General features: G+C 61.6%; 2 protein-coding genes across 2 annotated transcripts; one reads left to right on the top strand and one right to left on the bottom strand.

Moving 5' to 3' along the window:
* The first annotated feature begins 295 nt into the window (after positions 1-295).
* On the top strand, positions 296-17,932 carry ZDHHC5 (zinc finger DHHC-type palmitoyltransferase 5). The gene is made up of 12 exons (XM_071559166.1): positions 296-368; positions 5,255-6,501; positions 12,025-12,146; positions 12,517-12,674; positions 12,764-12,936; positions 13,034-13,136; positions 13,524-13,615; positions 13,730-13,862; positions 14,273-14,396; positions 15,172-15,284; positions 15,429-16,300; positions 16,627-17,932. The coding sequence occupies exons 2-12, from the start codon at positions 6,398-6,400 to the stop codon at positions 16,790-16,792; spliced, it is 2,160 nt and encodes a 719-aa protein (XP_071415267.1). The 5' UTR covers positions 296-368; positions 5,255-6,397; the 3' UTR covers positions 16,793-17,932.
* Positions 17,642-20,390, bottom strand: MED19 (mediator complex subunit 19). The gene is made up of 5 exons (XM_071559169.1): positions 20,169-20,390; positions 19,226-19,482; positions 19,058-19,154; positions 18,884-18,978; positions 17,642-18,785 (listed from the first exon to the last, which is right to left on the bottom strand). Exons 1-5 carry the CDS (start codon positions 20,365-20,367, stop codon positions 18,723-18,725), a joined length of 711 nt encoding a protein of 236 aa, XP_071415270.1. The 5' UTR covers positions 20,368-20,390; the 3' UTR covers positions 17,642-18,722.
* Positions 20,391-20,450: the final 60 nt, after the last annotated feature.

The following is a 20,450-nucleotide window of genomic DNA, read 5'->3' as shown; positions in this document are numbered from 1 at the left end:
ACGTGTCTGTCGGTCCACACGTGTTTGTCTGTCCATACGTGTCTGTCTGTCCATACGTGTGTGTCCCGTCCCTCCCTTCCCCGCCTCCGGCGCGCCCCCGCGGTGCCCCGTCCCGCGCATGCGCCGCTCCCTCGCGCGTGCCCGTGACGCACATACACACGGAGACGGGGGCGCGCGCGCGCGCTGCCGCCTTCCTCCCCGCGCGCATGCGCGTCGCCTCTCCCCGGGGCGGGTCCCGGCGGGGCGGCGGCCAATCGCGGGCGCGCGCGCCGGGCGCAGGCGCGCTCGTGACGTTCCCGCCCTCCCGGAGCCGCCGCCGCCGCCGTCCGTGCCCGGAGCAGCCGCCGCCGCCGCGCGGCCTCCCGCCGGTGAGTTACGTGGGCCCCGCGCATCCCACACCGGCACACCCCCCCCCCCGTCCCTTCTCCCCAGCCCCGCCGCTCCTGCCGCGGCCCGGCCGCCGCCGCCGCCCCCGCGCGCCGCTCGGGCCGTGCCCCCGGTGTGTCCTCCCCTCCTGCCCGGCCACCCCCTCGCCGTGGGCGGGCACCGGGCCCGGCGCTCCGGCCGCCCCGCGGGTGTCCGCGACCCCGCTCCCCGCCCGTTCCGCGCGGCCGCCCCTGCCCCGATGGCCGCCGCTGCCTTCTCTGCACGGGAGCGCCGCTTCCTCCTCCGGCCCCGCCGGCCCCTCGGTCCGTTTCGCCGCGGCCCCGGGGACTGCGGGATTGGTGAGGAGCGGTGCCCCGGGGACTGGGGCCGCCCCTGCGCACCAGAGAGGGGCCGGGATCCCCCGGGGTATCCCGCACCCGGGCCTGTCCCCGGTGCCCCCGGGAACACCCGCACCGCGGTGTTCCGGGCACCGAGGGCGCGTTCGTGCTCCCCGGGTTTTTGGGGAGCGCTGGCGGGGTCCGGCCTGGCCTCTCCTCGCAGTCCTCAAATGCCCTCCCGGAGCTGGTGCGGGGCCCGCAGCCCCGCGGGGTCCCACGGGCTCGGGAGCGGGACCGGCGGCCCCCGAGTTCCCCGTGGCTCTGGGAAGTGGTTCCCCCGGATCTGCCGGCTCCCAGCGCGGGGCTGGGTTTGGGCGCCAGGGAAGAATCCTCTGTGCCAGGAGGGTGTAAAGTACAACCAGAGCCTTGTCTCGATCTTGTCTCTTTCTGGGCTTAATCCAGTTATCGCCTTCCTTCCCTCGGGCCCGGGTGCTGCTTTACAGGCGTTTATTCCCATTGCTGCCCGAGGCCACGAGCCCCGGCTGGAGATGGAGGTAATTAGGGGGGTCTGAGGGGAGACCTTGAACCCCCCCTGTGAGAGGCCTCTTTGGGGACACTCCCACCTGTCGCTGTGCCCAGTATCTCCTAACGCAGTGACAGGAGCCTGGGTCTGTCCTTGCCCACTGTGAGGCCCAGTGGGACGTGGCCCCTGTGGATGAGACATGGTTCCTCCTGCTTTGCCCATCAAACGGGGCTAATCCTGTGTAAACCAGCGGGGTGGGCTAGGAAAGGAGGATGGGAGTGGTGTAAGCCCCAGGCAGGAGATAAGCACAGAATGATTCCAGCCTCCTGGCTGTCTGCAGTGGAATATTTGTCCATTCTCTGTATGTATCTTCCCTAACACATTCAGCTATTCCACCCAAAGCCGTGGTGTCCCAACACACATTGCTGTGCATTCTTCTTTGGAATTAAAAGCAGGGAAGTGTCCCCAAAATGGGGCAAGGGCTCCTGTTGGCACACAAGGCAGGGACCAGAGGGCAGAGTTCTCATGCTGGGGGGGCTGCAGTGCAACAGGTTTGGGAACATTTCTGTTGAATTTTGGAGTCTTAAACATCAGCAGTAGGTGAGAGCTGGTCATGCAAGGATGGGGGAAGTAGAGGGAGCTGCAGAGGGAGGAGGGAATCACCTGGTGCCAGGGCTGAGCATGCAGTGATCTCTGGAATGACTCCGTGGAACTCCCAGGTGCAGCAGATCAAAACAAAGTGGGAACAGGTAAAGCACATCCCGTCTCCTGCACAGCCCTGGATCTGCCCTGCCAGGGAGTTGCCTCATGTGGAAGGAATTGTTTATATGTTTGCCCTGTGCCATGGGAACTCGGCTGGATCGGGACAGGTCAGGAGCTGTGGATCCCAGAAAGTGACACACATTTGGGAGCTGAGGGGGAATTCTCTCCTCCCTGTGCCATGGGCTCCAGTCCTGGGTGGTGATGGGAGCCGTGTGGTTAATGCAGAGCTGTATTTCCTCCTTCCTGGACAGGAGCAGAGCAAGGAGCCACAGTGGCACAAGGGAGGGAATGTTGGGAGCTGGGGACACAGGTTTCCTCACCCCCTTGTGTCCTGTCTCAGGCTCCAGAAGGGCCAAGCTGTGGAGCACCGCGGCTGGATTGGGAAAGGCTGAAGCAGATGAGCAGAGCAGGGTGGGAAGCGTGAAAGGAGGAGCGAGGAACAAGGGCTGGAGGAAGAGGAGGAAATCAGCGAGGTTTTACAGGGCCTTGACCCAAGAAAAGGAGACACAGGCTCAGAGAAGTGGAAAGTGGGAACAGTTGCGCTTGCATGTGTCCCGAGGGAAGGAATTGGGAATTACAGGAAATCCCCAGACACGGAGATGAGGGAAACAGGAGCAGCTCCTCCTTAGGAGTGGAGGGAAACCCTGGAGGCTGGGAATGCATGCTCTGGAGGGGGCTGAGCAGAGCAGGACTGGGAAAAGGCTCTGAAAAGGGAGTGCTGGGATGGAAAAGCATGTGGCATTTTGGTGGGAGAGGGAAGGGGGAGTGAGCAGTGACATGGAGGCTGGAGGAGGAGTGGGAGGAAGGAGCAGGGCAGGTCCGGAGGAGTGGGAGAGGAGGAGTTGTTGAGCTGGAATCGGCAGAGGGAAAGGAGCGGGAGGCAAGAGCAGTGCCTGTGTGTGCCACAGGTAAGCAAGATGATGTGGGGACCCTTCAGAGCAAGGAAGTCTGTGAGTGGCCTTTGTGGATGGGAACAAAGTGTCCAGAAAGGCAGCAGATTTGAAGAGAAGGTACAGGGAAAGGAGGAGTTGGTTGGCCAGAGATGGGCAATGGGCAGGTTGCAGGGCTGGAAAAGGAGATGGCTGGGGAAGAGTGTGCATGTTTGGGAGAATCGGTGTGAACATGGCCTGAACTGGTGTCATCTGTGGGAGTTTGGGGTGGATTTTGCTTGTGTTTCTCCTGGACACCTTGAGGGTTGCAGAGCAGAGATCCTGGCATGCTTTGCTGTGTTGGGCTTCAGCCCAGGCCTCTGCATCAGGGTTGGGGGGGTCTTGTCATGGTGTGGGGATCAGGGAGGCGTTCCCCAGAGCTGTGTGTTGGCTCTGGAGCTGGGATGGGCTCAGCAGCCTCCAGATGAATTGTGGAGTTATTCCTGGAGCAGAACAGGGATGCATTTGCATCATATCTCGCTTGGGTGTCACTAATGACGGCACTCGGGACTCTCCCCCAGCTCAGATGGCCTGTCCTATGGGTACCTGATTCCATGGGGAGCTGGCTCTGGCACCTCTGCAGGGATCACCCCATCCGAAGGGCTGGATCTCCAGGTGGAAGGGCTGAGGCAGAGCAGGGCCACAAGGGGAGGGTGGAGATCTCTGGAGGGAGAGGAATATCAAGAAACAACTCCTTCTGCTTGGCAGGGTCTGTTTGAGGCCAAGGTGTGGCCGGGCCTCCATGGTGGAACGTTCACAGGGCTGGGAGCAGATTGCTTCTGCTAAAGCAATCAGCCGTGATGTCAGCTTGAGCTTCCAACAGCCCATCCCTGGAATTGCTGATAGCCCATCCTGGAATTGCTGTCAACCCCTATCACAGCCGGAGCAACCTGCAGGACTCAGCTCTGTGGCGTGCTGGGCAGTTCCCCAAACCCTGTGTAGGGGCTGCTGTTTTCCTCAAAGCCCAGTGGGCGCAGAGTGGGACTGTGGAACTGCTGCTCTCCAGGGAACTCTGTCCCTGCCATGGAAAACAGCTTTCCCTGGTGTTACTGGCCCTGCTACTGGGTGCAACCAGTACATTCACAGCTGGTCACAGCATCATCCCTGCGTTTCCTCCCCATCCCAAGGGCAGTGAAACCTTGGAGTGGGAAGTTGAGCTTCGGTCCTGCAAAGGATGGGCCACAGGAGCAGTTCCTGTGTGAGTCAGCTGAGGTGGCTGACGCCATGAGCTGGGACTGGACCCACTTAATTGTAACATATCCTTGTCATTAAATGTGCCTTTAATTTTGCGCCGCAGCTCTCCCAACCTTCACCCATGTTTAGTCAGCATTAGAGAGTTCCCTGTGTCCACCCCGAAGGGAAAACTTGGGGAGGCAGAGAAAGCTGGAAGGTGGTAGGGAATGATCAGCGGTGCCAGGGAGGCAGCGAGGGGAGGGTGGGTGACAAGGAGCAGTGCAGAAACTGGTGGGATGTGATGGGTGATGGGCTCATGGCCGTTTGGGGGTTGGGTCAGGTCAGGGTCTCCCGCTCCCCTTTTCAAAATGGTTTAGTTTTCCTGTTGTCTGTGGTGCTCCCTCCGGTGTCCTCATCATCAGGTAAAGGTGGCACGTTCCCAAGGGCACCCTCTGACAGTTGGGGCTGCTTAATGAGAACCCAGCTGTCCTTCATAGAATCATGGCATCCCAGGATGGTTTGGGTTGGAATGGATCTTGAAAATCATCCAGTTTCACCCCCCTACTTCCTAGTGGAAACCTTCCACTAGCCCAGGTTGCTCCAAGCCCCATCCAGCCTGGCCTTGAGCACTTCCAGGGATGGGGCAGCCACAGCTTCTCTGGACAACCTGTGCCAGGGCCTGCCCACCCTCACAGGGAAGAATTTCCTCCCAGGATCCCATCTAAGCCTGCCCTCTGGCAGTTCAAATCCATTCCCCCTTGTCCTGGCACTGCAGTTCCTAATGAACCCAGAGCTGCAAGAGCCACATCCAGTTGGGGAAACAGTGTTTTCCATGGGCCTCTCCCATGTCCTGCCCTCCAGAGAAGGGGATGAGATTCCTGGATGTCTTTTCCTCCCATGGTCTCCACCCTTGTGTTAAGTCCTGGAGCCTCTGCTCAGCCTCTGCACCTCAGGGACCCAGCACTCACTGGCCCTGGGCTTTGAGCTGGTGCTGCAGGAAGGAATTTGTGGGGTCCCTCCACTCCTTTGGGGCTCAGGATGGTTTCTTGGGGGATCACAGATGAAGTAGGGACTGGGGAGCTCGCTGGCCTCTCCCTGGGTGTTTGCACATAGCTCTGACCCTTCTCTTGCATTGGTAACTTCTGTTGTTTTTTTTTTTCCAGGTGAGCTGTGGCGTGCCATACCTCAAGTTTTAATGGTTTTTATGTAGTTTTTTTTTATTTAAAGACGAATGTATGAATGAAGAAGGATTTTATTGAAGGAAGGGGAGATAAAAATGCAGTGGTTTGGAACAAACTGAGATTTTTTTCCCCCACTCTGCCTGGGCCATGGGTGAGACAGACCTGCTCAGCGCCAGTTCCACCCTTGGGTGTCTGTTGGGGTTGTAAAGGTGCTCCCTGAACACCCCTTTCTGGGTCCCCCCATTCACCTGCTGGGAAATGGTTGCTGCAGAGAAGATTTCATGCCATTCCTGTTGATTCCCAACTGCTGAGTGGATACTGAGCCCATGGAAGGGCCTGAGGGGTCAGGAGAAAGGAGCAAGTAGGAAAACCCACAATCTGCCAGACCTTCCCCTCCACCCCCCTCAAAAGAAAGGATTTACAGCTCAACCTTGCACCAGCTGTTCCTCGGCTTTAACAGACAAGAGAGAAATAAATAAAATTAAAGGCCACCGCCAGCCAGCCCCGGATCCCGGTGAAATCAGGGAGAGTGTTTCCGTGACCCCTCCAGCGAGGGGAGGAGGAGGAGGAGCCGTGAGGAAGCTGAGCAGATTGCTTGGAGACCACTCCCTCCTCCCGTGCAGCACCAGTGGCTGTGGCACTGCAGAGGTGGATTAAAAAGGAGAAGTGGCTTCTCTGAGGCTTCTGGAGTGGCTTTTTTGCAAGGAGTTTGCTGATCCTGTGCTCTTCCCAGGGTGCTGGCCGGGTGGGAAGCACCGAGCCTGGGGAATTCCCTCCCCTGGGAGCCTGGCTGCCTGTTTCCTGACGGAAGGGCTCTCAGCATTCCCTGCTCCAACAGCAGTTTTAAACTCAAATCTCTTTCTCTCTTCTGAATTTTTAATGGTTTTAAACCTCCTGCCCTGTGCCCGCGAGCTCTTGCAGGACAGTGCATAGAGTGGGCTCCTCTCCTGGGCCACCAGCTCCAGAACCTTGTCTGGATTATCCACCCAGGTCAGAGCTTGCCCCGGGAGCAGGCGCGGAGGCTGGGTAGGGGTCGGCCTCTGTCCCCCTCCCCTTCTTGTCCTGCTCTGACTCCCGTGGGGCCTGGGCTATGCTGCGGGGCGGACCCCCCACCACAGCTCCAACATGCCAGCAGCCTCTGGAAAGAGATTCAAACCCAGCAAGTACGTCCCGGTCTCCGCTGCTGCCATCTTCCTAGTGGGAGCCACCACCCTTTTCTTCGCCTTCACGTGAGTCCCAGCAGCTCAGCCAGGGCTTGGAGGTGGGGACGGGGGACATGGGGAAACAGGGAGAGGAGTTGAGACTTCTCCCAGATATTGGCCTCCAGGTGGTGGAGGGCCCTGCCTCGGCATTGTGTCACTGCTTAGCTCCAGATCAGCTGGGCTGGGCACTGGTTTGTGACCTGTGGGTGGAAAATGCATGGATCACTTTCTCCCTCGGAGCCAGGCGAGGTGGATTGGTGGGCAGGGGCAGGATCTGTGTTATTTTTAGAGTTTCATAATCGATTTGTGAGCTACAGAGGAAAGTTCAGGGAGGAGAACTCTGACCCCTGCACTGATCACTCACTGTCGATGTCAGCGCTGCCCTGGGGGAACGAGGGATCAGTGTCCCTAGAGAGGGCCCAAGGGAAGTGGCATGTGGGTCACCAGGGCCCTGGGAGTCCATTAGGGTGGGAGATGGTGCTGGAGAGAGTTGGACCAAAGCATGGGGATGTCCCTGGGCTGCTCTCTGCTGTAGGGTTTCCCTGCCCGGTGACACATGCTTAGTGACATGCCTTGGGGGGTGACAGGTGGTGGGGCAGGACCTCGGGGTGCCGAAAAGGGGGCCAGGCTGCTGTGCCACTGCTGAGCCTGGCAGAGAGTGGCTGCAGCCAAGGCAGGGTGTACAGGTCAGGAATGGTTTGCCAGGCAGGAATGCTGGAGCACAGCAACCACACCGGCTACTGAATCCTACAGAGTGTCCCTGGGGTGGGATCTGAGTGGGGATGTGTTTGGGGTCCTGGCTGGTGGGAAGGGAGTGCACCCTCTGCTTTGGGGAGCCTTTCCTGCTCTCTAGGGGTTTCCTGCTGGGCCTGCAGGGATCAGCTGGAGCTGCAGGAGGCTGAAGGGCTGGGCGTGGTGGCTGCTGCCACTCCCTGGGATGGTGACGGGAAGGTCACTGTGGCTTTGGCACCTGGCAGCCACCAGGCAGTGACAGGGAAACTTGACGACTGAAGGGGAGAGTGATTTTGCTTTGCCCAGTGCAGCGCAGGTGCAGCTGGTGGTGTCACTCAGCAGCGTGTGGCTGTCCCCTGCTGGGACACTGAGCGGTCACCGGGCTCCCAGGCTTGAGGTTTGGCTGCTCCAGGCTGCCAGACGCCTGTGGAAGTCGCTGGCTGTACTCTCAGTCCAGAGGCATGAATGAGAAGTGAGGGGGAGCAGGCAATGTCCTCCAAGCTGTGTGTGACACCCCAAGTGTGAGCTGGGGGGACAGGCTGCCTCTGCAGCTGTGGTTTGGGGAGGGCCCTGCATGGCTGGACCCCCATCCCAGCCCTGGGCTGTCACAGCGCCAGCAGCAGCTGCTTATCAGCACATGGTGTGGAGGCAGCGCCGGAGCTGGCGCCGCAGAGCAGGTTTGGCCAGGGCAGGAACACCTGGGCAGGTCGCTGTAATTGTAGGTCAGTGATGTTGTTTAACTTACTTCAGAACATCCCATTAAACCCTGGGCACAGCATTCACACGAGGCTCAGCCAGGAGGGAGCTATACTGCTTTTCCCTTGGGACAGCATCCACCTGGCACTGGAGCAGGATGGCAGGGACATGGGGATGGAAGGTTGCCTCCCGTGTGGTTCCAAGGGCCACTGTGACCCTTCCCTACCTGTCTAAGGACAGCTGGACCAGCTGGCAGCCTCCTACCCTTTGCAGGTCCACTCACTGTCAGCATCCCACCTAAGGCTTATCCTTTGGGAAGTGCAGTGGAAGCTGTGATGGGGGCTCTGGGAGGCCTTCCCTAGGCAGGGAACAGCCAGGGCTTGGCACGGCTCTCATGGCTCCAATTGTGTCACTTCCAATGTACCCACTGGACGCCTTTTGGTCTATCCAGGATTTGTATCTCTGGGCCAAGAACTCTCTTTAATTGATTAATTTAATGAGGAGCTGCTGCTGAGCACGTGGCTGTGGATATGAGCCAAAGGCAGCTGGGCTGGAGTGGGGGCAGCAGGAGAGGGGATATTCCTGCCTTTCTCTTGGAGGAGAGGGGGTCCCAGGCTTGCTGGGCTCTCAGGCGAGTGCTGATTTAGGATGGAAACTCCATCAGGGGTCCATTTGTCCATTCCTGCATCTCCCTGCTGGCCAGTCCCAGCTCCAGGTGCAGTTGGCTGTCAGGCTCCCTGTCCCCTCTAGAGTAAGGAGACAATGGTCCTTGGGGCCTGTGGTGTCAGTGGGAAGCGATTCTGTGTGCATTCCCAGTCAGACCCAAACTTCTGTGAGAAGAGAGAGTCAGGGTGAGCAGGGATTGTCACCAGGGATTGTGTTTGTGCCAAGGTTTGGAGAGCTGGAAGGAGAAGAAGCTTCCTGGGGCTGGCTGTGCTCTGGGAGAGGGCAGGGGATGAGGGGCTATGTAGAGCAGGGGGAGCCAGCAGGGAGGGACAGGCTTCTTTGGGCATGACTGGTGGCAAAAAGCCTGTCTTGCATCCAGGTGTGACTCAGGGTGCCTGAGGTTCCCAGAGTTCTCTCATGTGCTGCCAGGGACAAGTCCCGACAGCTCCTCTGGCGATGGGCGTGTTGCATCCCAATCCGATCTGGAGGGGGAACCTGATGAGTGCTACGGGACCTGCGTGGCTGTGATGGTGAGGAGCCTCCCTCCTCCCCTTCCTCCTCTTCCTCCTCCTGCCCTGAGGAGCTGGCGCCTGTTCTCCCTGGAGTCAAGGCAGGACCTGAAGCCCCATGCTCTCTGTCCTGGAGAGCAAAAGGCAGAAACACCTTGTGCTCTTGATAAGGAGGTTCCCTCAGGGATGGGCAGCACCTTTGCTCCCTGTGGAGGACCCTGCTGTCTCCTGTGGGTGGGTTTGCTCTTAGCAGGTGACTCCCTGGCTTTGGGGCCATCAGCACCAGGGGTCTGGCTCTATGGGGTTTCTCATGTCCCACAGGAATCTGTGGGTGTGGGAGAGCTGGGAGTGCACTGGACTGCTGGGAAGGAGACCCTGGTGTTGTGCTCATGACCAGGAATGCTCCACCTACAGCCATCCTGGTGGTCTCTGGGGAGGGTGTTCTGCTTGTCCTGGCCCATGAATCCCACCCAGAGGGTCTTGCCAGTGTGTCTGAGCCCAGGGACCTGCTGGCTGCTGTCCTGCCCTGAGAGCTCTGTGTGTATTCCTCCAGGAAGGGGCTGGCTGCCCAGCCAGTGTGGACACAATGGCAGAGGTGTTCCCTTCCCCCTGGGACGTTGCTTCTTCCCTCTTTACCTGCCCCAGAGCTTTCCAAGGCAGCTTTATCTTTCCCTGCTTCTCCAGGCTCTATCTCTCGAGGATCCATGTCGTGTGCTTGGCTTGGCCTGGCTGTTGGCTGTTCCCTGTGCAGGATGGCTACTCAGCCATGGGCCTTCCTGGCTCCCCTCCATCCCTTTCAAGCCAAGGTTTGGGCTGGGATTTCCCTTTGATGAGTGAGGAGTTCCTTCAACAGGGCTTCTGGAAGGGCATTTCCTACTTTAAGGGGTCCTCTGAGGCCCCTGCCCCTCTCCCACCCTGTGACAGAGAGCAGAGTTGGGGAGCTCAGTTCAGGGATGTGGCATCCTTGGCTCTTGTGTGTTCTTCTCACTCTCTACAAACCCCTGACAGGACGTTGGAGGCAGGTGGGAGTCAGTCTCTTCTCTTAAGGAACAAGCAATGGGACAAGAGGAAGTGGCTTCAGGTTGCACATGGGAAGGTTTAGGTTGGATATTAGAGAAAATTCCCTCATAGAGAGGGCTACCCAGCCCTGGAACAGGCTGTCCAGTACAGCAATGGAGTCACCAGCCCACTGGTGGCGTTCAAAAAATGTGTGGAGCCCAGGGACATGGTTCAGTGGTGGCCTTGGACTCAGTGATCTTGGAAGGCTTTTCCAAGCTAAGCAATTCTGTGATTCCATGATTTTGTGATTCTTCCCTTGCTCAGATTGTGGCCTGGTGCTGTCACGTAGGTCCTTCCTATGTCTCCAGCACTGCTCTCCGAGGGTTTTGGGGCACAGATCAGAGAGGGCTCCCTCCTCCTCCTCCAGCCCGTCCCGGCTGCAGAGAATCATCCTGGCCTGCTTCCAGAGGAGATGGCAGGGCTGGTGCCGGGCGAGAAGCTGCTCCCCAGCTGGGAGCAGAGCTCGCGGTGACACACCAGGAGATGCCATCCTAATAGAGTGGGCAGGCAGTGCCCAGGGTGCCTGGGAGGGCAGCTCCTGAGGAACTCTGGTGGAAGAGGCTTTGGGGAAGGTGGTTTGCAGGAGCAGCTTGGTCCTGTGTGTGGCATCTGGAGGTGCCACAGAGAAATATGATGAGGAGGAGTGTGCTGGGTGGCAGAGCAGGGCTTGGCCCTGCTGCACTGCTCTCACCACTCTCCTGAAGCCAAGGGTTTGCCTTCCCACCTTCCTCCTGCCGTGTTGCTGCTCCTGAATGGGGATAGCCTTAGCCTTGGCTTGTGAGAGCAGGTCCCACTGATGATTCCCACCCACCCCAGGGCATGGAGCCATGCCCAGTGCTGGGAGCACCCTGCCCGCCTTGCCTTCTGCACTGCCAGGGGTGTGCCAGGCAGGTGTGTGCCAGGCAGGTGTGCCCACTTCTCCACCTCACGCCACACCTCCTGCCCAGCACAGCCCTGCCCCTCACTTGGGCGTACCCCCCTGCCTTCCTCAGGGTCCTGCCAGCCCTGCAGTGGGGGCAGAGCACTGCACCAAGGGCTCGTTCACAGCTGTTGCCAGGGCTCCAAGGACTGCGGTGACTTGGACAGGGGCTGCCTGGCCGACTTACGGGTCCCATCCCTGCAGGCAGTGGTGGAGGAGGGGATGGGCCCAGTGCCTGCCCCTTGACCCTAACCTGCAGGGGGATTACGGTGCTGGCACCATATGTCATCCTGCCTGCCCAGCCCTGCGCTGCTCCGGCCACCCAAATCCATCGGCACTTAGCATGGCGGGGGGAAGAGAGGGACAGATGCTGCCCTAGATCTGTGGGATTAAATCCCAGCAGCAAAGCAGATTAGGGAATTATGCTGGCGCCTCCAAGGGGGAAGCCCGGTGTCCTGAGCATGCTACCTGCTGGAGCAGGAGGGAGCAGGGTGATTCCCTCATTGGAGGAGCTGGGTGCTGGTCAGGGTCCCTACCTCCCCCTAGAACTGTCTCCGGAATGTGAGGAGCATGAGCAGCTCTGGAGGGACCAGAAATGGGGCTGGTTTCGTGATCCCCTCACATGGTTCCCTCTGCCCATTGTGTAGCTGGTGGGGCACAGGGAGGGCAACATGGAGGTGTTTTCTGGTGGGTCTCCCTGTATCCCCCCTGGCTCTCCCTGTTCCCACCACGGCTGCTGTGTCACCAGGATCCCATGGGGCTGTGGGCATGGGAGACCAGTGGGGGTTTCACTCCCTGATGGATGCCTGGAGCATGTCCCACTGTAATCTCTGGGTGCTCCCTGGGCCAGGATCAGGTTGGGCTGCGGAGTTGGCCCAGGCACAGCTCCAGTTTGGGGGTGGGGGGCACTGGGTGGAGCTGTAGGGACATTGCGGGAGGCCAAGGGTCTCACTGCTGCTGTGCCTGCAGGTGCCCGGGGCTCAGTCTCTACGTCTCCCCTGTCATTCCTGCCTACAATGCCGTGGTCTTCCTCTTTGTGCTGGCCAACTTCAGCATGGCCACCTTCATGGACCCAGGCATATTCCCACGAGGTAAGTCAGGCTCTAAACAGGAAGCATCTCAGGTAGAGCTGCCTCATTGCAACCTTACTCTGAGATAAAGGGGATTTCTGGGTCCCAAAATCCTGGCAGATAGCCCTCCTTGCCCTGTCCAGTGGGCTTGGGTGGTGACATGCACTAGGGGATGGCAGTTCTGGGTTCAGCACCCTGTGTCAGCTTCCTGGAGCTCAGGTGGTGTCAGGGTCCTAAGGGCAGGGCTGGGGAGAGCTCTCCAGGCTCTCTTTGGGGGTACCTGGCTGGCCCTGTGCTGGGTGCCAGGAGGGCGATGCTGGGTGCCTCCGGCTCAAGCGGGCAGGGGCTGGCTGGGCCCTGATGCGTGGCCATTCTGGGGTGTCCCTGTCAGCTGAGGAGGACGAGGACAAGGAGGACGATTTCCGGGCTCCGCTCTACAAGACGGTGGAGATCAAGGGCATCCAGGTGCGCATGAAGTGGTGTGCGACCTGCCGCTTCTACCGGCCGCCGCGCTGCTCCCACTGCAGCGTCTGCGACAACTGCGTGGAGGTGAGGAGCTCCCAGGGCCTCCACCATCCCAGTGCAGGGCAGGGAGCCCTGGCAGCACCCCTTTACTGTGCCCCTCCTCATCCTGGCAGGAGTTCGACCACCACTGCCCCTGGGTCAACAACTGCATCGGGCGACGCAACTACCGCTACTTCTTCCTCTTCCTGCTGTCTCTCACCACACACATCATGGGGGTCTTCGGCTTCGGGCTGCTCTACGTGCTGTACCAGGTGGAGGAGCTCTCCGGTGTCCGCATGGCCGTCACGTATCCTCCCAGGCTGTGGGCACGGGACGGGGGGCAGGGGGCGAGGCCGGCATGGTGCCGAGTGGGGCTGTGGCTCCTCCTTAGCTGGCTGTGGCAGGATGGTGGTGATGTGTGTGGCTGGGCTGTTCTTCATTCCCGTCGCTGGCCTGACGGGATTCCACGTGGTGCTCGTGGCCAGGGGCCGCACTACCAACGAACAGGTATGCCCATGGGACTATGGGGGGCTGCTGGCCCTGGCCAGGCAACCTATGGATACATTTTGGGACTCCCAGTACAGGGCGGATGTGGATGGGCTGGATTGAGCTGAGGGAACACAGAGCACAGGGTGGCTGAGGGGCAGCCTGGGGTTGGAGGTGCTGTCAGAGGATGGAGCTAGGCAGGCGCTTCTGGGGGGCAGGAGGTGAAATTGAGGAGATGTTTCTCCCTCAAGAGTAGTTGAACACTGAAACAGGGACCAGGAAAAGGGGGAGGATCTCTGAATATCTCTGTCCTTGGAGGCTGCTGGACAAACCCTGGTGTGGCTGGCTGGACTGAGCCCTGTGCAGTCCCTGCCTGCTCAAATGGTGAGACATTCCTTTACCCCACAGGTAACAGGCAAGTTCCGTGGAGGTGTCAACCCCTTCACCAACGGTTGCTGTAAGAACGTCAGCCGGGTCCTCTGCAGCTCCCCGGCCCCCAGGTGAGCTCAGGCAGTGCTGGTGTCCTCTGGTCCCCCATCAGCTCCAGCCCTGCATCCCTGGGAAAACTGCCCCGTCTTGGGCTCCAGGTGACTTTCCTCCCACTCCCTCTCCAGGTACCTCGCACGCCCAAAGGCTGAGCAGACAGTGCTGGTGAGACCCCCATTCCTGCGGCCCGAGGTGTCAGACGGTCAGATCACCGTCAAGATCATGGACAACGGTATCCAGACAGAGCTGAAGAGGTCAAAGGTGAGGAAGGTGGGGACAGCACTGCCTGCGCTGGGGTCCTCCGTGGAGCCCAGGGGTGCAAGCCTGCATCCGTGAGTAGAGAACCGAGTGAGCCTGGTCACGTCCCTTGTCCCCCTCCGTGTCGTCTTGTTCTGTGACCCCACGAGATGGAAACTCTGTCCCTCCCATGTGGCAGCAACCACATGAGGCTTTGCCCTTCCTGGTCCCATCATTCCCTGCGCAGCACCCTTTGGAGGTTCCCCTTCCTTGGCACTTCCAGCACGCGGGGTATGCACCAGTCCCAAGCTCATGGTCTGTCGGATGGCCTGGGAGGCAACGGGAGCCCCCAAGACCACTGTCCACTCCCTGCCTGCCCAGAGGGGGCTGAGGTATCGGCCCCCTCTGACTCCCCCTGCGCTTTGTCTCTGCAGTCCAAGGGGAGCCTGGAGGTGACGGAGAGCCAGTCTGCTGATGCCGAGCCGCCACCCCCACCTAAGCCAGACCTCAGCCGCTACACGGGCCTGAGGACACACTTAACCCTGGCCACCACCGAGGGTAAGGAGAGCACCAGGGCTCCGGCAACCGCTGGGAGGGGAGCCCAGAGCTGTGCCAAGCAGGCCAGGAGCCAGGGCCATAGGCGGCTTCAAGAGCTGCAGGGCAGACCTGGAGCACGTCAGCACTGCCACATTTCCTGGGCCCGTGTGTGCGGCCCCTTGTGCTTGGAGGAGCCTGCGGGATGCTCACAGCCAGGAGGCCGAGCCGGCGCGGCGCTGCCCGGAGCCGCTGGGAGCTGTGGCCTGCAGCCACCACGCTGCCAGGATGGAGGAGGCGAAGCGGTGGCAGGCCCGGCTCGGCGGCACAGTGCGTCTGGGCCAGCTCCTGCCTGGGCTTGGCCACAGGTGGGATGTAATGGGAACAGCCTGTGGCAGCTGCTTCCCACAGCAGCTGGAGACCCTGCAGCTCTCCTGGCCCCAGTTGGGCTCCACTGCCCAGCCCTACTGCCCACCACGGGCTGCGGTGTGTATGTCCGTGGGGGGAGTGCTCTGACACCCCCGTGCAGTGCACCCTCACAGGGTGTCACCCAGCCGGGGCTGCCGCAGCTGCACAGAAGTGCCAGCCCCACACACGTGGCTGTGGGGACACCCCTTCATCCTGCTCCATCGCTCCCACCCAGCTGCGCCTCCCCTGCAGCCCATCCCTCCCTCCCCGGTCTGTCCACCCCAGGCTCCAAGCTGGTTCTTGGGCAGGGAGGGCAGGGCTGGGCGTGTTCCTTCCTCTCAGCCCCAGGGAGTTGCTGCCCCTCTGAGCATGGCCTTCTCTCCTGGTGCAGACAGCAGCCTGCTAGGCAAGGACAGCCCCCCGACTCCCACCATGTACAAGTACCGGCCTGGCTACAGCAGCAGCAGCAGCTCGGCGGCCCTGCCCCACTCCACCAGCGCCAAGGTAAGGCCGAGCACAGTGTGGGGGACCAGCCTTGAAGGGATGCCACTGTGTTCCTGGTGTGGGGAGGGTTTGGATTAAGTGTTGGGGGCTGCACAGAGGCCTTGTTGCCATTCTGTGGGTGACTGCTGTCCCTCTGCCACTCAGCTGAGCCGAGTGAACAGCCTGAAAGAGCCCAACTCCGTCTGCGACAGTGGCCACAAGCCCAGCTACCGCTCAGAGCCAAGCCTGGAGCCCGAGAGCTTCCGCTCACCCACCTTTGGCAAGAGCTTCCACTTCGACCCTCTCTCCAGCGGCTCCCGCTCCTCCAGCCTCAAGTCAGCACAGGGCACAGGCTTTGAGACGGGCCATCTCCAGTCCATCCGCTCAGAGGGCACCACTTCCACCTCCTACAAGAGCCTGGTGAACCAGACGCGCAACGGCAGCCTCTCATACGACAGCCTGCTCACGCCTTCCGACAGCCCCGACTTCGAGTCAGTGCAGGCGGGTCCAGAGCCTGACCCTCCGGTGGGCTACACCTCACCCTTCCTATCAGCCCGCATCGCCCAGCAGCGAGAGACCGACCTGCACGGCCGCTTCGCCAGTGCCACCTCCCCCAAGCACACGGCGCCCCGCGAGCCCTCGCCCGTGCGCTATGACAATCTCTCCCGCCACATCGTGGCCTCCATCCAGGAGCGGGAGAAGCTGCTGCAGCAGCCGCTGGCCACGGGCCGGGAGGAGGATGCGGGGCTGGCAGACTCGGGCATCCAGTCGACGCCGGGCTCCAGCAATGCCCCCCGCACCAGCTCCTCCTCGGACGATTCCAAGCGCTCGCCCCTGGGCAAGAACCCGCTCACCCGCCCGGCCCTGCCGCGCTTCGGGAAGCCCGAGCCCCCCCCAGCGCTGCGGGTGCGCTCACTGGGCTCCCCCGACCAGCCCGCCGCCCCCCACCTGGGCAAATCCGTGTCTTACAGCAGCCAAAAAACAGCCTCTCAGGCCGAGACAGAGGAGGTGGCCTTGCAGCCCTTACTGGCACCAAAGTGAGTATGGTGCTGGCACAGCGGGGTCTGCAGCCTGTGGGTGGGACCCTCACCCTGCAAGGGAGGTGGCTGCCCAGTGCCCCCACCAAACTCCCTGGGCAGCAAAACGCCCCTCTCTGGAGAGTGATGCTGCAGGGTGGCCTGGGGAAGGGCAAAGGAAATTCTCCTCCTCGCAGAACTAGACCTATTAGTGCCCCCCAATGCCTCCTCAGTCACCCCATGGGAACTGGAGTGGGCTGGGGTTCTGGGGGAAGGCAGGGCTGTGGCTGACATGACTTGTCCCCGCTCCTGACCCTGACCCTGTGTTGATCCTTCCTTTCCTGCAGGGACGAGGTGCAGATGAGAACAGCCTACAGCAAGTCCAATGGGCAGCCCAAGAGCCTGGGCTCAGCCCCGCCGGGCCCTGGGCCGGTGCCCCTCAGCAGCCCCACGCGTGGTGGTGTCAAGAAGGTGTCGGGCGTGGGGGGCACCACCTATGAGATCTCAGTATGAGGGGCAGAGCCGCTCGCCCCCTCTCCTCCTCCTCGGCGGCCCTGAGGGATGTGCTGCTGGACGCTTGTGGACTCCAGGGAGAGCCAGGCAGGGGCACAGGCCAGTGGCCCACCCTGCTCTTCCCTTTCTGTGCCCCCCGGGCCATGGGGGCTGGCACACACCCTCGGGGGGCTCTGGGGGGTGCAGCAGCTCCGGCACCGCCTCGGCTGCGCCAGCCACTTGTGGGCCTTGTGCAATCACCCGCTCGCCTGGCGTGGTAGGAACGGATTGTTTTTAAAACCAGAATACTTTTTTTTATTATTATTGTTACGGATTCTATTTTTTTTCTCTTTCCGAGTTACCAGGTGTGTGTATATATAAATATCTATATATATAAATATAAATATTAAAAAAAAAGAAGCAGAAATTATATATCTTACCCAGAGAGAGGAAGAAACTACCCGCTCCCTGCCCAAGGCCTGGGCCTCCCACCTTGTCTGCATCCCCAGAGGAGGGATGTGGGGCCTCCTGTGCCCACTGAAGGAGCTGGGGCAGGTCCTGGGCATTGCTGTCCCACCCTGAGCAGGGCCATGGGGCTGGAGGGTGCCAGGTGCCCCTCTGGGTGCCCTGTCCCCAAGGCCTCAGATGCTCTGCCCTGGTCTGTCTGGTGCACAGCCTCCAGCCCCCTGAGGGGCCCACGGACAAGGTAGGACAGGGGCAGCCCCCTCCCCACACTGCCAGCCTGAGACCCTCCTGGATTCCAGCCTCCCCCACCCGCAGTTTCTGCTCTTTCTCCCTTTCCCGGGGGTTGTGTTTGGGGGGGTTGTTGGTTTTGTTGCCTTTTTTTTTTTGTTAATGATTCCGATGGGGTTTCTCGCTGTCACAGGGGTGTTTTTATTTCCATTTGCTTGGGGAAGAGGCAGATCCGTGGGGCACGTCTCCAGAAAGCAATATTTTCTCATCAAATGCCAAAAAAGCGCAGCCAAGGAGCCCTGTGCTCCCCATCCCCTGCCCTGCCTGGGCAAAGCTGTGGCCCCACAGGCACTGCTGGACTCTTTCTCTACAGCAACAGCTCCCGTGGCCCCCCTAGAGCCACGCCAGAGTTTTTTATTATTATCAGCGATTTTAAAAATGAGGAATAAAAGGATATTTAATGAGCCACCCTGGGGCCGTGCGTGTGCTTTGTTTGGTGTCCAGTGACGGAGGAGCTCTTGTTCCTTGGGGTCTCAGCCTTCCCCATCCTGAGGGATGGGTGGGAGCCAAGCCCAGCCCTGTTTTGGGGAGGCATCTCTTTGGGCTGCACTTGGGCAAACTGCTCCCACAGAAGGTAAGAATTTTGCAGGCATGGGGAAAGCTGCTCCAGGGAATGTGTTGCAGGTGCTGGCGAGGTTCAGGAGCCAAAGGAGGGTTGTGGTGTCACCGTGACTGCTGCTGGAGATCCCATGTGCCTGTGGTGACCACCACCTCCACAAAAGCACACAGCACCTCTCCATGGTCCCTCCTGTCCAGCAGGCCTGGGAGGTGAGGGCCAGAGCAGGACAGGGCCAACACCAAGGTAGGAGCCAGGCTGGGAGCTGGGCCAGGAGCTCAGCCATGATGCTCCAGGGCGGTGCTGACCCCACATGCTCCAGGGACCCTTTGTCTGGGCTCCTCCCCATGCCATGATGGCTGCAGGTCGCAGCAGCCATAGCCACCAGCCCTTCCTCAGAGCAGAGACTTTAATTAAAACGTAACTAAAAAGAGGTCCCAACACTTCAGTGTCTTTTGGTATGAAAGCCCCAGGTTGGCACCCGTAGAGTCCATGCCCCGGGTCCCAGGGGGGCTGCAGGGGTGTCCCCGCTGTCGGGGAGGTGACAGGCCAGTCCCAGACCCACAGAGGGCCAAGCCCCTCCAGGTCAGTCAGGGCTGCTCCCATTGGCTGGGGGGTCCCCGGGGTGGAGCCAGGGTGGTCTCACCGTAAGCTGCTGCTGGCCTGGGAGCTGCCCACCCCTGGGTGCTCCGGGCTGTGCCGGTTCTGTGGAGGAAGGACAGACAGATCCCATGAGAGCTGCTGGGCAGCAGCCACCCAGGGGTGCCTGGATTGGAAATCGGACCCTGACCATCCCGACCCACCTTCTTTTTCTTCTTCTCTTTCTTCTTCCTTTTCCGCTCCGGATCCTCCTCTTTTTTCTTCTTTTTCTTTTTGTGATCCGAGTCCGAAGGGGTTTCTGGAGAAGTGAAAGCACCAGATGAGCTGAGGCTGTGCCAGCACTGGAGGGGCAGGGGCGTGGCTGTGACAGCCCATACCTGGGGGGACAGGGTCCTGCGTGCGGCTCTGCTTGTGCTTGTGCTTGTTCTTCTTCTTGGGCGGCTGGATGTGCATCAGGCGGCACTGCTCGGGCAGCTGCGGAGAGAGGGGGCTGGTCAGGTGGTGCCGGGCCCCTCCCAGCCCGCGGCTCCCGGCCCCGGGCTCACCGGGCCGGCGTGCAGGCGGAAGCCGGTCAGCATGGCCCCCGTGAGGGGCGTGAAGGAGCTGCCGCAGATGGGCGGCTTCTCGATGAGCGAGCGCAGGCTGCTGCTGTCGTGGGAGCCCGGCAGGTCGATCATGCCGGGCAGGTCCGGGAGGAAGTTGCTGAGCTTCTCCTTCACCTTCTTCCCGCAGAACTTGTTGTAGGCGTGCTCCAGGTTGTAGTGCGTGATCAGGTTGGTGCTGCCCGTCAGCTCCGTGGTGCCTGTGCGGCCGCGGGAGAGGATGGGGAGGGCAAAGCGCCCCGCTGGTACTTCCCCGCCCCGCCCCAGCACCGGGACCCCTGGGCCCGCTCCCCAGTCCTACTCAGACCCCCGGCCCCCCTCCCCAGCACTGCCCAGGCCCCGGGACCCCCGGCCCTGTTCCACAGCCCTGCACAGACCCAGGGAACCCCCTGTCCCGCCCCAGCCCTGGGACCCCCGGCCCCGCCCCAGGCCCCGCTCCCCAGCCCAGCCCAGGCCCCGGGATCCCCCTGCCCCGCCCCAGCCCCGGGACCCCCTGCCCCGCCCCAGCCCCGGGATCCCCAGCCCTGCCCAGGCCTCGGGACCCCCTGCCCCGCCCCAGCCCCAGGATCCCCAGCCCTGCTCAGGCCTCGGGACCCCCTGCCCCGCCCCAGGCCTCGGGACCCCCTGCCCCGCCCCAGCCCCGGGATCCCCAGCCCTGCCCAGGCCTCGGGACCCCCTGCCCCGCCCCAGCCCCGGGACCCCCTGCCCCGCCCCAGCCCCGGGACCCCTGGCCGGGCCCCCCCGCAGCTTCCACTTCCCCACAGAACGGCGCGTCGCTTGGCCCCGCCCCCCGCACGCTCATTGGCCCGTCGCGCCGTCAGTTCGCGCCGTGGCCGCGCTGATTGGCCGAGCGACGCGCTCGCCCCGCCCCGCGGCCCGCCCGCACCTGGCAGCTCCCGCAGCAGGTAGAAGGGGCCGGCCGCCGCCTTGCGGGCCGCGTCCTCGCCCGGAGGCGGCGCGGTGGCGGCGGCGGGCGGCGGCGCGGCCCCGGCGCCCGGCGCCTTGGCGGCCCCGAAGCCGAGCGCGGCGGCGGCAGCGGCGGGCGGTGGCTCGGCAGCGGCGAACAGCGCCGAGAAGTTCTCCATGTTCCCGGCGTGCCCCGCGCGGGGCCGGCCCGCCCCGCCATTGGCCGAGCGCCCGCCCCGCCCCTGCTCTGGTTGCTAAGGGA

Source organism: Pithys albifrons, chromosome 6, assembly GCF_047495875.1.
Source record: "Pithys albifrons albifrons isolate INPA30051 chromosome 6, PitAlb_v1, whole genome shotgun sequence".
Taxonomy (NCBI): domain Eukaryota; kingdom Metazoa; phylum Chordata; class Aves; order Passeriformes; family Thamnophilidae; genus Pithys; species Pithys albifrons.
This window is presented reverse-complemented; position numbering and strand designations above follow the sequence as displayed.

Coding starts and splice junctions, on each gene's coding strand:
- ZDHHC5 (XM_071559166.1), top strand. CDS start 6,398: ATGCCAGCAGCCTCTGGAAAGAGATTCAAACCCAGCAAGTACGTCCCG. Junction 13,616..13,729: donor TGCAGCTCCCCGGCCCCCAG/GTGAGCTCAGGC, acceptor CTCCCTCTCCAG/GTACCTCGCACGCCCAAAGG. Junction 13,863..14,272: donor CAGAGCTGAAGAGGTCAAAG/GTGAGGAAGGTG, acceptor TTGTCTCTGCAG/TCCAAGGGGAGCCTGGAGGT.
- MED19 (XM_071559169.1), bottom strand. CDS start 20,367: ATGGAGAACTTCTCGGCGCTGTTCGCCGCTGCCGAGCCACCGCCCGCC. Junction 19,155..19,225: donor TCCGCCTGCACGCCGGCCCG/GTGAGCCCGGGG, acceptor CTCTCTCCGCAG/CTGCCCGAGCAGTGCCGCCT. Junction 18,786..18,883: donor AAGAGAAGAAGAAAAAGAAG/GTGGGTCGGGAT, acceptor CTTCCTCCACAG/AACCGGCACAGCCCGGAGCA.